This window comes from Dermacentor albipictus, chromosome 3 (assembly GCF_038994185.2).
Source record: "Dermacentor albipictus isolate Rhodes 1998 colony chromosome 3, USDA_Dalb.pri_finalv2, whole genome shotgun sequence".
Taxonomy (NCBI): Eukaryota; Metazoa; Arthropoda; class Arachnida; order Ixodida; family Ixodidae; genus Dermacentor; species Dermacentor albipictus.
In genome coordinates this window covers 145,297,779-145,313,951 of record NC_091823.1, presented here as the reverse complement: position 1 = coordinate 145,313,951, position 16,173 = coordinate 145,297,779, and the positions used below count along the sequence as shown (strand labels likewise).

Genomic DNA, 16,173 nt, shown 5'->3' with positions numbered 1-16,173 from the left:
GTCCTCACCACGGAACTCCGGAGTGGTCGGTACATCGAGCTTGCCACTATGCCTCCCGGTGACGAGAGCGCCACTGCAACGGCTTCGGCTTGTCGGACTGCTCCGATCATCACGTTGCCCAACATCGCGACCCTGGTGTGTTCTCTGGCCTAGAGGGAGAGGACGTTGACAAATGGCTCAAGCTCTATGAATGCGCCAGTGCTAATAACAGGTGGGACCCAACGACCATGCTCGCCAATCTCATCTTTTATCACGGTGGCACCCCACGCGTGTGGCACCAAACGCATGCCGACGAGATAAACAGTTGGGCAGTTTCAAAGAAAAGCGCAGGTAACTGTTTGGCGAACCCATTGGGCGCAAGGTGGCCGCGAGAAAGGCTCTTGTCTCGTGTTCACACATCTACTGAGCCGTACGTTTCCTACATACTCGTCGTCTTGGCTCTCTGCCGCAAAGCTGACGATACTACGTATGAAGCAGATAACGTGTCGCATGTGCGAAAAGGCATCGCCGACGATGCTTTCAATTTGCTTGTTTTCGGCCACGTCTCGACTATCGACGCCATTATCAAAGAATGCCGTCACCTTGAACAAGCTAAAAGCCACCGTATCACACATCACATCACAAGGCTACTCAACACTGCTGCTACATCGACATGTCAGGGACTACCGCGTCAGACCACCCCCTGTGACGACGTAACTCGTATTGTTCGCCGCAAGCTCGAGGCCGCCTGTTTGCCAGCTTTCTCTGCGACGCATCCCGATCAACCAGCAACCACGATTGCGTTGATTCAGGCCGTCGTCGAACAGGAATTTGAGAACATGGGTCTCAACTCCATGTGTTCATCATCTACACCCATGGTTCCCCAGCTCTCTAGCCGCCCTCCTCATCCCCGGCAGTTCTTTTCTGCCACATCTCGCCGCAACGCGTCCAAATGGCGTACCCCTGATGACAGGCCAATCTGCTTTCACTGCTGTTGCATCGGCCACGTCGCTCGTCACTGCCGCCACCGATGGCCACCACCTCCTCGGACATACACCGCCGCTCATTCCCGCCCCTTTCGACCTTCTGTTCCTTATGCCACCCGCCATGAACCCATTGCCGCTGATGCTCCTGCCCCGAAACTTACCTACAGCCGCTCGACGCCATCAATCTCGTTCGCCCCAACCCCGTCGCTTCTCTCCGTCGCCTATCGCCTCCCGGATCCAGCCGGAAAACTAGGCACTGCAGCTTCTAGAGGTGAAGCTGCGTTGTCCACCCTGCCCTCAAATCCTCTGCTCACGTTACACAGGAACCAAAACCTTCTTGACGTTGACGTTGATGGCTATCCTGTCACGGCACTCATCGATACAGGTGCACATCTTTCTATTATGAGTGCTGCCTTCCGGCGACGACTGAACAAGCTCCTCACACCAGCGTCGGCATGCGTCGTCTGCGTTGCGGATGGCGGTACTGTGCCTATCATCGGCATGTGTACGGCACATGTTAGCATCGCCGGCCACCACACTCCTGTCCTCTTCGCCGCGATTGCACATTGCCCCCCCCCCCCCCCCGACCTCACTCTCGGCCTCGATTTACTCTATGCGCATTCTGCTCTTATTGACTGCTCTGCGAGTACCCTTCGCCTTAAGTTGCCGATTTTCGTAGAACCTTCTGCCGCACCCCAGTGCCGCCTACGCCCCACCGGCTTTATTCGCCTGCAGCCAAAATCAATAGCCTATATTGAACTCTTCTCTTCCCCACCCGTCCCTGATGGCGAGTACCTCGTCGCTCCTCTGCCCGACATTCCACAACAGTATGACGTTACCGTGCCTCGCAGTATAGTTACTTTTACTGCAAACCACACTTTCATGCCTTGGATTGGCAAAGCAAATTCTACCGCAAGGTATTTGCCTTGCCAACGTTGATTGTCTCGGCTACCATCACCTGGCAACTTTATCGACCGATGCTTCTGTCGATCTTAGCGGCCCCATCGTGCTAGCCTCGGCCACCGACCCCAAGATACAGAAAAAGGTTGCGACAGACCTGTCTTCTGCGCAGGCTGAAAACCTTTATCACCTATTGTCGTCCTACAGTGATATTTTCGACTTGGATGATCGCCCTTTAGGCCAGATGCTCGCGGTTAAGCATCGGATTCTTACTGGTGATGATACTCCTATTCACCGACGACCGTATCGAGTTTCTGCGTCGGAACGCCAAGTAATTCAAAGTGAAGTCAACAAAATGCTTGACAAAAACATCATTGAGCTGTCTTCGAGTCCCTGGGCGTCACCTGTAGTGTTGGTTAAGAAGAAGGATGGCACGTGGCGCTTCTGTGTAGACCACCGCCATCTGAACCAAATTACTGAGAAGGACGTCTACCCGCTCCCACGTATAGACGACGCCCTTGACTGCCTCGACGGTTCCAGCTATTTCTCTTCCATTGATCTTCGTTCTGGATACTGGCAGATTGCTGTTCGCGATATGGACAGAGAAAAAACCGTGTTCATCACACCTGATGGCCTATACCAATTTAAAGTAATGCCGTTTGGGGTATGCAACGTACCTGCCACATTTGAGCGTATGATGGACTCCTTGCTCCGTGGTTTCAAATGGCCCACATGTCTCTGCTACCTCGACGACGTCGTCGTCTTCTCGCCCACGTTCGACACTCATCTTGAGCGTCTAACAGCTATACTTGATGTATTTCGAAAGGCGAAGCTGCAACTTAACTCGTCCAAATATCGTTTCGGCCGCCGCCAAATTACTGTTCTGGGCCACCTCATCGACGCTTCCGGAGTACAACCTGATCCCGACCAAACTCGCGCTGTCAGAGGGTTTCCGGTTCCGAAGACAGCCGCAGACGTTCGAAGTTTTGGCGGCCATGCTCGTACTGTCGTCGTTTTTTTTCAATATTTTGCGCCAATTGCTAAACCCCCTCAATAATCTTTTAAAGAACGACGTACAATTCTGGTGGGGCACTGCAGAAGCCGCCGCCTTGTCTTGTCTCATCACTCTTCTCTCCTCACCACCCACTCTCGCCCACTTCGACCCTGATGCCCCAACAGAATTGCGTACAGAAGCTAGCGATCATGGCGTAGGTGCCGTCTTAGCCCAGCGTCAGCGCGGCCGGGATCGCGTTATTGCTTATGCGAGCCGCCTCCTCACACCATCGGAGCGCAACTATTCTATTACGGAACGAGAATGCCTTGCTGTAGTCTGGGCGGTTGCGAAGTTCCGTCCTTACCTTTACAGTCGCCCTTTTTCCGTAGGCACTTATCACCATGCTCTCTGCTGGCTCTCATCGCTAACGGATCTTACAGGCCGGCTTCGTCGACGGGCTTTGGGGCTACAAGAATTATCATATTCCGTGGTCTACAAGTCTGGCCGCCTGCACTAAGACGCTGACAGCTTGTCGCGTTACCCTGTTGACGACCCTGACTCTCAATATTACCAGTGCTGCTTGTGTATTGATTGTGTCGCAGCTGCTTCCTTTCGCCGACGAGCAACATCGTGACGCCTACATCAGAGCACTCATCGACCGTTTTGAACACTCTCCGGCCGACGCCACTCTACGCCTCTTCGTCCTCCGCAACGGTACTCTGTACCGTCGCAACCTTCATCCGGATGGCTCTGAGTTCCTGCTTGTCATACCTAAACACATCCGCTCAACCATTCTGCAAGAACTTCACGATGCACCAACGGCAGGACACATCGGCGTATCTCGAACCTATGACCGTGTACGTCGCCGTTTTTTCTGGCCGGGCTTTGCCCGTTCCGTACGACGTTACGTCGCCGCTTGTGAACTTTGCCAACGACGCAAGAAGCCTTCCCAGCTCCCCGCTGCTTACTTGCAGCGGCTCGACATCCCTGCCGAGCCCTTCCATCGTGTCGGCTTAGACCTTCTCGGCCCATTTCCAGAATCTACATCAGGAAACAAGCGGGTTGCAGTCACGGTGGACTACGCAACCCGTTATGCCGTAACCCGCGCTCTTACGACCAGTTGCGCAACTGATGTTGCGGACTTCCTGCATAATATTTTGATTCATGGTGCTCCGCGTCAATTGCTAACAGGCCGTGGCCGTACGTTCTTAGCCAAAGTTATTGACGACATCATGCGTGCCTGCTCAGTGCAGCATAAATTTACCACCACCTACCACCCTCAAACGAACGGCCTCACTGAGCGTTTGAACCGCACCCTTACAGACATGCTATCCAAATACGTTTCAGACGACCACCGTGACTGGGACCAGGGTCTACCTTACATTACATTTGCGTATAACTCTTCCCGTCTCGAAACTGCTGGCTTTTCTCCTCTTTACCTCTTGTATGGCCGTGAACCGACGCTACCACTGGACACTGTGCTTCCGTCTACCACAGCTTCAACTAGCGCTTATGCCCGTGATGCTATCGCCCATGCTGACCATGCTCGCCAACTTGCGCGCACTCGTCTACAAGTCTCTCAAGGCAAACAAAAGGAACGCTACGACCTCCGTCACCGTGATGTCCATTTTGTGCCAGGCACCCTCGTGTTGCTTTGGTCACCACCGCGTAAAGTTGGCCTTTCTGAAAAACTGCTTTCCTGCTACACAGGTCCATATTGCGTGCTTCGCCGAGTAACCGATGTCACCTATGAAGTCGCTTTAGCCACGCCCACTACGTCGTCCGCTGTGACAACCAGTGACATTGTCCACGTCGCCCGACTGAAACCCTACAACTCTCCACGCGCCTTCGATATTTAACAGTACCGTGACAGCGCTTTTGCCGCCAGTGTGTAGTATTACGATATCATCGAGCGATGCTCGAGGGACGAGCCGCCGCGAGAACGACGACGAAGTGGGTCTGTGCCCTTGGCGCGGGCGAGTGTCGGCTTGGCGATCTGGCTTCAGTGTAAATAGCCTGTATATAGCCTCTCTAATCTGTGTCTTTCCACACGTAACAATATTGATCATTTTGTGGGTACCCGGCATTTCGCTGTGCCGGCGATGGAGCGCATTCAATCTTCGCTCTACATGGTCACGTTTTGCCCTAACAGAACATCGAACAGTATCGGCTTGACCGCTTGCCTTGAAAAGGTTAAACTATGGTTGTTTCGTGGAACGATTGCGCAATCTTCGTTTGTTTACTACAATGTTTAGAAATATTTGTGAACAGGTGGATGCTAAGCTCATTCCTTATCGTACAACTGCTGTCCGAAGAAAGACAAGTTGATATTACAGCTCAACTCAACGTTGGAATTTTAGCGCAAGAAGTAATCACGGCTCTGCCGATACCGAATGATGAGTGACTTAGTTGCTTCTAACAAGGTGTACGACTAATGCATGGGAAAAAATTCGCTGGTTGATGGTGCACTAGGTTCGTCATAAACAAAGGCAGGCCGAAGGCAGTGTTGATCATACGTTCCTCTTTCTGTGGGGACAATGATGAGCCGATAAGAAATCAACAATTCAACAACACTTTTCAATCATCATTTTTGTCTGCGAGCTGCCAAGGACTGGAACGACCTACCCTTCAATGTCGCTGCCATCACATGTCATTCACAATTTCTAGAAACTGTTCAAACTTGTATTTCAATGTAACACCTGTCTTTTCTTATATCCACATGTTAACCACCCCTTATTTAATACCCCGAATTGGGTCTTTAAGGCAATAAAATGAAATGAAATTGAATGAGCACTAGAAGCAGGCCAAGGCGTAATGTTCCATAGAAAATTAAGGCTTTCTGCGTGCACGCTGGCTTTGGAGAACAGTATACACGAAAGTCTAAAAACGCATGTTGGAATGACGTAAAAGTTAAATAAGAAGCACCCGATTCCGGTGATCCATCTCGATTTCAAAACGCTGTAGTCCTTAAAGTTGTTTCAAGTGAATATGCAACGCAGAATGGAAGGTAGCCATTTAAGAATTGCAGAAAGGGCCGTGAAAAAAAGGAAAATCTTGTACACTCTGTAAATTAGTAAATTGCGCATTTGACACATTATCAGAGTAAGCTCTCCACTTCGAGAAGCTCAGTTCAGGGATAGAAATTGTCTTATATGCCATAGGAAATAAAATATTCTGATAGTCCAAGAAAAAAACACCGAATCTGTAAATGCACTGCTGTGAGTTCCACGGCAATCGCTGCTGCTAGAACAAATTTGATGTCAAACAACGCTGTTTACGTCGGGAGTGGTTTTAGTTCGTATTCGTGTACATCGCATGTTTAGAAATTTTAATGATCAAGATATTTTAGCAAGAACAAACGCGTCTTTGCTGAAGCGATAAGAACACAGAAACTACATTTTAATTGTGTTCACAAGGTACATACACTAAGAAAGTAGGTCCCTTTGCATCTTGGTAGCGCATCCATCATGGCTGCCGGAGAGGCGGACAAGAACTGCTGGCTGGTACTTACCAGCAAAATACGTACCAACGCACTACCAGCAATGCGCTCGGGCCACTACGGGGCTTCAACGGTTGGGAAAGATACCCGACTGGGGGAAAATTGCCGGATTGTCATTAGCAGACATGATTTTGAGAGTTGTGGGGTTTTCTTTTGCTTCGTTCATGGCTCAGCAAGCGTAGCGGTCTGTGTGAACCTCTTCGCAAGCACCACACCACTGAAAACCGAACCCCGGTTCTTGGACTGGTTATAGCCGCCTCATAAACCCGTTGGTGTGCGGTTGCGGGAGGGGTGAACCACGCGCCTCTCGCAGGCCATCCGGGAGTCGTACCCACTTATCCGAAGCTTCGGTAATTAGAAAATAAATATCTTATATTGAAGATATGTGGGTGCTATGAGTACCATCGCAAGGAGAAGTAACTGACTCGCCAAGCTACAACAGTTGCGCGCTTCCAATATCGACAATTTGATGAAATGGTCACTCACGAACCTAATGCATGCACGTCAATTTTACCTCCTCCGCGTTCAGAATACACAACGAGAAAAGTTTTGCTCTGCCATGCCATTCTTATTCAATATAACCATTAACAAGCTGTACACTCACCTCGCTGCTATCTCGAACGAGGGTCACGCCATGTATGCGGAAGACATCACATCCGGGCGGCTCGCTAGCCGTGCTCGAACACTCGTTAGAAAGCGCGTTGGAGGCTACGGAAGATTTTCTTTCAAACACGGCCCTTTAACTCCACCCCCCTCCTATACCAGGGCTACTGTTATACCTACAGTCCAGAGAAGGGGCCAGAAACCTTGCGCCTCTGGAAACTGCCGGTAGAAATTCGACTTAAGGATGGACATCCAATACCGAGGATCGACTCAGTCAAGATTCTAGTCTCCTCATCAGGGCTCTAACTACACGGCCTCCTCATCAGGGCTCTAACTACACGGCCTTCAAGAGGGTCATTGGACAGGCTTGTAATATTCTAACACTTGTAGCCCGCGTCTCAAATTGAAGAAGTGGTCTCAAAGAGGACAATCTGCTCAGAGTTTATCAGGCATTCTTCCTGTCATGATATCTACATTGCGCCGTACCATAATTGGGGTAAGGCGCAAAAGGTCAAACTCGACTCCCTAATCAGAACCGGCCTCAAGCGCGTGCTCGCCCATCCGCATTCTATGAGCACCGATAAGCTACTGGAGCTGGCACTCCGCAACACCATCCATGAGCTGATAGAAGCTCACACAGCGACTCAAATTATGAGACTATCATCCACTAAGGCAGGGATCAAGATTTTAGAAGAAGCGGGCATCCAACCCAGACATCAACCGGCGACCAAAGTTAGCTTGACCCGGGAAACCAGAACTCGCATCATGGTTGACCCCATCCCTCGAAGCATCGAACCAGGACCTACCGAAGGCAGAAGATTGGCGAGAGCCAAGCCCATCCTTAAAAATATAAATCAGCAAACACTAGATGCCCTCTTTGTCGATGCTGCAGGTATGACAGTGGGGATAAGTTCGCTGTCTCGGTTGTAGAGGCGGGGGGCAACCTAGTTATTGCAGCCTCTGTCTACACGAAGTTCGCCCATGTGGCAGAGGAAGCGGCGAACGCCTCGTATCGTCTTCTCGGACTCGCGCACGGCGGTTAGATCCTTCTCGTCCATCCTCGTGTCATAACAGGCGAACAGTATTGTGAACAAAGCACTTCAAAGAACTCGGGAGAGCAGCGAAGGAGGATATCATATCTCCTAGTTCCGAGCCCATCTAGATGGTTCCCTTAGCCCGCTCAGATGTAATCCTAACGAGCAGGCCCACTGGAGAACGCTGAACTTCACGTACCGCGCTGTTGCGGGTAGCCAGGCTTGGAACGATATCAGCATCCACAAGAATCCATGATGTACTTTCCACGAAATTGTTTTCCATTATCGATTGGGCAGTAGTTCATTACCACCCCTACTCCGAATTAAAGAAGCCTTAGGCTAGCACACTCAGACTTCTGCAAACCCGTTCGTATCCCACTCCTCGGTCCCTTAACAGGATAGACCCTGACCACTCACAGTCGTGCCCCAAATGTGGTCATTACTCATGCTCTTTTGAACACATGCTCTGGCTGGGCCCAGCTCTTAATTCCTCTCTACCCATCAGCAAAGAGCGATGGGAGTAATCCCTCATGAGCAGCAATCTCAACAATCAACTCCAGGCTGTCCAGAGAGCCCACGACATTGTGGCGGGACTTCGTATCCCACTCCCATCATGGGCGGAGCCACTGACTTGAACTCGGTGAGCCTTCAGATCCCCTAGAACTAAGTTCCTCAGGACTAAAATAAAATTGTTGTCATGTCATGCCGGCCATGCTGCTACGCGCTAGGACAGAATTCAATGTTTGCTGTCAAGAAGAGAAAGAATTCATGCTATGCATCAGCACTGTGCATATATGAGGTTTACATTCAAATAAATTATTGCCCGGTTATGTACCAGATGCAAATACTTTTACCTATATCAGTAACATACAATGACGTGTTCTTTATTTTATGGCTTTGCAGCTCCGGCAAGCAGAAAAGTATTGATTGCGTTAAATAATTCTGCACATTTTCCTCTTAACATAATTATTTGAAGGCTACATGTTCCTTTATCCGCAGCTCTAGCAGTAACTTCCGGAATGAATTCAGAAATCTTTAAAATGGAATTGGCTATGCCAAGGCGTTTATAAACATCAATATAGTGAATCTGTGTGCCATTAATTGGCAACATGAACTATCAGGAGCATGAAGAACAAGCGTTAACCATGGGTCCAAGGTCATACCTGGAGACTGTCCACACAGCGATGTCTAGTCAGAACACAGTGTAGAAATACGGCAACTACTTCCCTTGCTCGAAAGTGGCAAACATCCTCCGTATCTTCGTATAGGCGTAGCGCAAGTTTTCCGTAGATGACCTCAACCACTTCAGCGCCCACCAAGTACAGAAGCTCATTCAATTCTGGTAGTTGGTCCAATAGTTCGCAAATGTGCATTGATGCCGCTGTGCAGTAGAGAGGAAGCTTCAAGGCCTTCCGGTTGTGGCCTGTTCGTAGTTCCATCAGTTGTCCAGCAAGAGTATGTGGGTCGGCAAAGTCTGCGTGCAGGCTCTTCATAAGCAAGGCATATTCGAAAACGTCTTGCGAATAGTTGGGCGACGTCATGTCCTGCGAAAACCCAGAGAACCGACATTTGTAACTACTGTAAGACGCTACAGAAAACATAAAAGACTTACAGTGCGATGAATGGCAAAACTGGATGGAAGAACAAAAATATTTTAGAGCGCCCTGTCATCTCCCGTGACTGTACAGATGGCATTGGTTTATGTATTCGTCATAGCTATTTAAAAAATTTATATTAGATGAAGGCTTGAATTTGTCCGTGTGTGCGTGCGTGTGTGTTTGTGCGGTGCTTACTGATATGTCAACATGACAGGGAGAAAGGAAATCCAAGCGAAAAAATTAGCTTCCGAACAGTGTCAGCTAACTGATATCATTTGCATGATGCATGCCATGCTCAAGCGATTGCGCTATGGCGACGGTTGTCCTGTTGATAAAGCTGGGTATTTCTGTACGTGTACCAGGTTTGGCCTTTGGACTGTTAGCCTGTGCCATTGATAGCCATGGAAACTGCTATAACACAAGCTTCCAACCGCATGCATCAGGCATAGCGCGTGAACCTAGCAGTATGCAACCTGCCAGACAACCCTCGTTTAAACCTGGACTCTTCAGACTGCAGAGGATAGTTTACTGAAAAGTGTCCTTTGACGTCATAGAAGCATTTGTGTATTCTAAGTTCGAATGACGGTAAACCGCCAGAAGAAGATGCGGCATTGGCGACACGCGTCAGAACGCCTGAGCACGTTATTAGGGACGTTTAGCGTGTCCGGTATCCGGGAAAGCGCGGGCGGTTTTCCGGTTTAGCGGGGGCGTAAAGGTGAGCGGCCCCATCGGTGGCGCCAGCTGGTGGCGCAAAGCTCAACCACACAACCACAGAGCTAATTACTGTATTCTGCTTAGCTGCTGGGGTAAATATTCGACAGTGGCGTAATCGTGTTCACAATTACGCCGCTGCCAAAAATTTGCAGGAGTGGCGAAGCAGGATATGGTGAGTTACTGCAGTTTTAGCTATGCGTTTGTCTGGTTGAGCTCTACAACACCAGGCGGCTTCACCGCTCACGTTTACGCCCCGACCATCCGGTAACCCGCCCAAACCGCTCCCGTTTACCGGATTAGCGTACAAGCTAAACGTCTCTATTAGTGACAATCCTGGCGTCCACACTCGCCAGGTAAAGGGCGTTCACGAAGCCCTCCACAAACAGTATTGGGCAAATATGATTAGGTTGTATGCTAATGATATGTTAACATTTATGCTTGTAGGTGCACGTGAACCTGTTTGTACGACCTAGCTATGTTGGACGGTAATCATCATCTATACACAAATGTTGCCCTCTTAGAACGATTTCATGTTACAATGCAGGAGATCCAGTCGGAGATGCTGAATAAGGTGCAAAAGCATATGTTGATAACATATACCACGTGTTTCTGCGAAAATTTGATGCTATATTTAATATAGCCATATTGAAATAAAATTAATGTTTCTTCAGAGACATGCCGTCAGGTGTTGTGAGCCTAATTGCAGAAATATGTTAAAGAAACGCATCTTCACTGGGAAGCCGTGTGTTTTGTTTATTATTTACAGAGTCACTGAGCACCGGTGACGTACTGTGTGACTGAAAAAAGGCCGTACTTGTGCCTATATACAAGTCTGGCAACCACCCAGGCGTAGCGAACTATATTTGGCGACATCTTTTTATGGCAGTGTATCGCAGGCTACGTGGGCGGAGGCTATGCGCATCTTTACTGCATCAAGTAGTCCGAATTATTCGCTCGAGGTTTCGGTATCGGTTTTCGGTTGGGCCAGCGCTCTCCGCAAATGGGCGTTTTCGATGACTGCTTTCGCGCATGCATGTGGTATATATACAGTGTGCTTGAGCGAACACTTCCAAAATTTTTTAAAGGTTGCCGGTGGCAGATAGTTCAATCCTAGATTGTGAGCCCGTCTACTCGAAATGGCGGACACTACTTGCAGAAAAAATGAAATGAAAAATGGACTAATGCAACAAGAATTCAGTACTGAACTTTCTAGCTAATTATTTTATGACCCATATTGAAATTCACAAGATCTAGCAGTGGAGTGCACAAGGCGGATCCACTTCGTACGAATTTTCAAGATGACAACAGTTTTGAGATATAAATTGACGAACTTTGCAGAGAAATGGAGCGACGTTCCAGCTAATTGTATGCTGCAGTGCGTGAAACGACGTTTTGTTAACAAATTAACTGGAACGCCAATTTATTTCTCTGGAAAGCTCGGGCGAAAGAAAGATTAAGAAGTTCGCGGGGACGACATGGCCATAATTAGTACATGACCGGAGTAGTTGGAGAAGTATGGGAGAGGCCTATGCCCTGCAGTGGGCGTAACTAGACTGGTGATGATGATATTGATGATGATGATGATGAAAGTTCGGGAATTTATATCTCGAAACTGGTGTCATATTGAAAATTTGTTGCAATTGGATCCGCCTTGCGAACCCCACGGCTAGAATTTATACAGCGCAATATGGGCCATAATATAGTAAGTTTTTTATTATTTTTTTATTTATTCATGCTGTCAGCACAAGCCAAGACAGGAGTTGCGGTTACATTGCTGTCATCCAACTAGACATAGTAGATGTTTAAACAATTCAATACAAAGCAATCAGGCTAGGAAGGCACAGCATATAAACAAATCTGAAGCAACAAACAACATGAGTTACAATAAGTAAGTTATAGCACTATATGGGTCAACAAAAATTAACGCGCCCAAACAACTGCAACCGACAAACAGCTAACAATAAAACGCATTGTCAACCGTTTACAAATAATTGGTAACAGCCTTTACAAAAGATTGCAAATCAGTACATTCTACTATATCATTTGGCAAGTTGTTCCAATCGTCTATGCTTCGAACCAGGAACGAATTTTTGAAGGATTCTGTTCTATATTTAAGTGGTTTAATATGTTTTGGATGCTTTGTTACTGCATTAAGTTAATTAAGTTAAGTTAAATTAAGGTAGAAACTTAACAAGTGAATATTTAATAATTATTCGATGTTGCATCAATTCTTTGTGCAAGTATTGTCCACCGCTTTGAGTAGACCAGCTCATGGACTAGAATTGTGATATCTGCCAGAGGCAACTTTAAAAGTCTTTTGAATTTGTTCACTGAAACACCCTCTATATTATCCATGTTAACGCACAGTAAAGAATAATCATGCGCATATCGCATCGTTTTTATGGGAACCTGATATATATATTTTCTATATGAATACTTAAAAATTGACTGTTCTGCGAGCAACCATAACCATTAAAAAGTCGCCGTTGGACCTACGCATAAACGCAATTTAGGTTGAAGTTTTATGCAAAATACAATATTTTTGTATTTTTTTCAGAAAATACTTGCGACTATGCGCTTTTCCGCGCATTCTATATATACAATGCGCGGCATGCAGAGCTGCGACAGGCCATGCGACGCGTTTCTTTTCAAGGAGCCAAATCAATGTCTTTATTTATACAAGCTTTCTTTCCAGATGATTGCAGCATTCCAGAACTAATTATAACTATTCCCACAATTATTATGTCCGGCATCGAAATGCACATGTCCTGCACCCACCACGACAGCTTTGCAGCTATCCGCAGCTAAACGCCTGCTGGCGGGTTCGATTACCGCTGTCAAATTTCCGTGTGGGAAAAATGTAAAAGTGACTGCGCATTAAATTTTGGTGCACATCAAATAATGCATTTGTTCACGTATTTTTCACGGCCGCTTGGATAAGCCTAAGGGAAACTTTTTAAGTTAAAAGGAAAAACAGAAAATAGGGGCAAACATTGCTCCAGGGTGGAGCTCTGCGCTGTTCCTTGGTATCATAAAGTGATTTTGGCTATGGAATCTTGGCATAGGACAATTCAAGATGTATGCACTGAAAGATAAGCAGGGTAATATCATCAGCAATCTCGAAGGCGTAATAAGAGTAGCGGAATAATTCTATACTTACCTATACAATACCCAGAGGACTCAGGAGTACGCTCTTGAAACAATAATGAACAGGATAGAGAAACTCCTCCTATAGCTAGAGGTGAGGTCAAAAGGGCCTCGGAAGGCATGAAATGGGGAAAAGAGGCAGGAGAGGATGGAATAACAGTCGAATTAATTAAACGAGGAGAAGAAATAATGGTAGGAAAACTGGCGGCTCTCTATACGAAGTGTATATCGACTGCAAGAGTCCCAGGAAACTGGAAGAATGCAAAAAATATACTAATCCACAAAAAGGGAGACATTAAAAAACTGAAAAATTATTGGCCCGTTAGTTTACCCCCCGTATTATATGCAATATTTACCAAAATAATTTCCAGTAGAATAATGACAACACTGGGCTTTAGTCAACTAAGACAACAGGCTGGCTTCAGGAAGGGATACTCTACAATAGATCACATCCATGTAATGAATTAGGTATTCGAGAAGTCCGCAGGGTAAAATCAGCCTCTCTATATCGCAATCATAGATTACGAAAAGGAATCTGATGGAGTAGAGGTACCAGCAGTCATACAGGCATTACGTAATGAAAGAGTACAGGCCGCTATACGTAAATATCTTGAAAAATGTCTACAGATATTCCACAGTCGCCTTAACTCTCAACAGGAAAAGTAGGAAGATTTTTATAAAAAAGGGCTCAGACAAGCAGTCACAATCACTTCAATGCTATTCACTGAGTGCCTGGAAGAAGTATTCGAGCTGTTCAACTAGGAAGGCTTATAAGTAAGGATAAACGGCCAATATCTCAACTTTCGGTATGGGGATGACATTGGCTTAGTGAGCAACACCGAAGACGATTTGCAACAAATGAATGGTGACGTTAACAGAGATAGTGTAAGAGTGCGGTTGAAGATTAATATGGAGAAGACAAAGATAAGATCAAAGTAGACATCTGCTTACTTATGTCTCACCGAAAAACCACTTGACCACTCTGTTTATCACCGCTGTTCACGAAAGGAACGAAATATCTTTTTGTATCAAGAAAAATCAATTTGCTGCAGTCGATGTAGTTCATTGGCCTCGGGTAGGGACGTCTGCCAGTCGTCTAAGCGTGATGCGAAAACTCAAGGCTGGTTTCGCAACTGCCATTCTGCTCGGGCAGAAATGCTGCTAGCGAAGTTCAATTCAGCGCATGCAGTTCTAGGAGCCCGAACAATGATGCATACAAAACGTAGCACCTTCCATGCTGATGCTCTATTACTGCACACGCGCAGGCGTGCTTCGATGCGCGGCCGCCCTGGCTCCACTGGCACACCGCCTCGCGCGTCTTCCGCCTATCTGTGTTCATCGCTGTACCGACCGGCACTCCCGCACTATCATTCGAACATTCGAGAGCTGTACCTAACCATTCTTATCTTCAATACGTTTCGTTGCGCTAAGTATGCATTCGGCGAAAATAAAAAAAGCAGTCTCCGCAGGATTAATCGTTTCCAATGAGGTGCGATAACCTACCGAAGTGCACTTTTATTTAATGTGCTTAAATGGGGCGAAAATCACTAGAGCAAACAGCAAACGCTTCTGTTAAACAGATTACTTTTATGCGAAGCATACTAGCCGCACAACCACGCTCTTCCTTGCTGCGCCGCGCGCGGCCGCGTAGCTACCATATGACGTCATAACAGCTGCAAAAGCGGAGGCTCAACTCGTGCGCTCGCTTCCGGCCGCGTAGCTACATAGCCGGGTCTCAACTCGTGCGCTCGCCGGAAGGTGACCATCACGGTCACGCGCTCACCGGCGCGTGACCGTGACGTCACGCGCCGGCGCAGCGCCCCTAGCGGGAGGAGCGGCAGTCAGGTGGTGGCTGCGGCCGCGCGCGACCGCGCGAGTTTGGGCCCAGCTTTTCCTCCGGCTGTCGTGACGTCACGTCACGTGGTTAAATGGTGGCTGCCCGGCCGCGCCCAAGGGCTGAACTGAGTGCTTACAATATGCAACGCATAACAACTAAAATAAAGGCTACTATGCTTCGCATCCTGGGCTTAACCTTAGCTAAGCCACAGCCATTTTTTATCACTAGACCTATGCAGAGTGGTCATCTTTAGGTTGTAGGGACTTTTCAAAAATCGCCTTTGGCGCTGAGCCTCATTCTTATCTTGAAGGGGCAGCGCGATATGACGGGGACAGAAGGCAGGAACACACAGGACAGCGCTGTTCCTGCCTTGTGTCCTCGTCATTTGCGCTGCCCCCTCAAGAAGTTCAACCGGTACCAACTCGCCCAATTGTCGATCCTTCTCATTATCCCTTTAGCTGCATTATTCGAAAAGGCAGCCCTTACGAGAACGAAAAACCGAAACACATTCAAGAAATTAACAATGTACTAATTACGTTAATACCTTACTGTACATATTGCAATTTACTAATTATGGCCGGTGAGTGTGCAAGACTTGTGCGCTTGAAGTGAATCTCCAAGACGAGAGTAGTTCCGAGATATTTCCTAAACTCTACAAAGAAATACGTAGGCATTCTCGTTATTTTAGTGCTTCAATGCATAAACAAGCATTTAGTCCGACAAGGGCAAAAACAGTGCGTCTCTAAACTTGTGCCCATCTGGAGATGGATTCAAAGTAGGTACGGTTTGCAAGGTCACAGGCTGAAATTCGTAATTTGCGATTTGTCGTAAAGTAATTAACTCAGGTAATCATCTTCGTTAATTGGCTCAATGTAGCTTGAT

The 16,173-nt window shown here is 47.5% G+C and overlaps 1 protein-coding gene across 6 annotated transcripts in view; it reads right to left on the bottom strand.

Moving 5' to 3' along the window:
• The window catches only part of LOC135905361 (uncharacterized), a 145,863-nt gene that overhangs the window by 46,164 nt on the left and 83,526 nt on the right, over positions 1-16,173 (bottom strand). For all 6 annotated transcript variants that reach the window (XM_070536115.1, XM_070536116.1, XM_070536117.1 and 3 more), the window contains one exon: positions 9,159-9,539. In XM_070536115.1, the coding sequence (XP_070392216.1) occupies positions 9,159-9,536 (378 nt within the window). In that variant the 5' untranslated portion in view covers positions 9,537-9,539. The remainder of the gene's footprint in view (positions 1-9,158; positions 9,540-16,173) is intronic.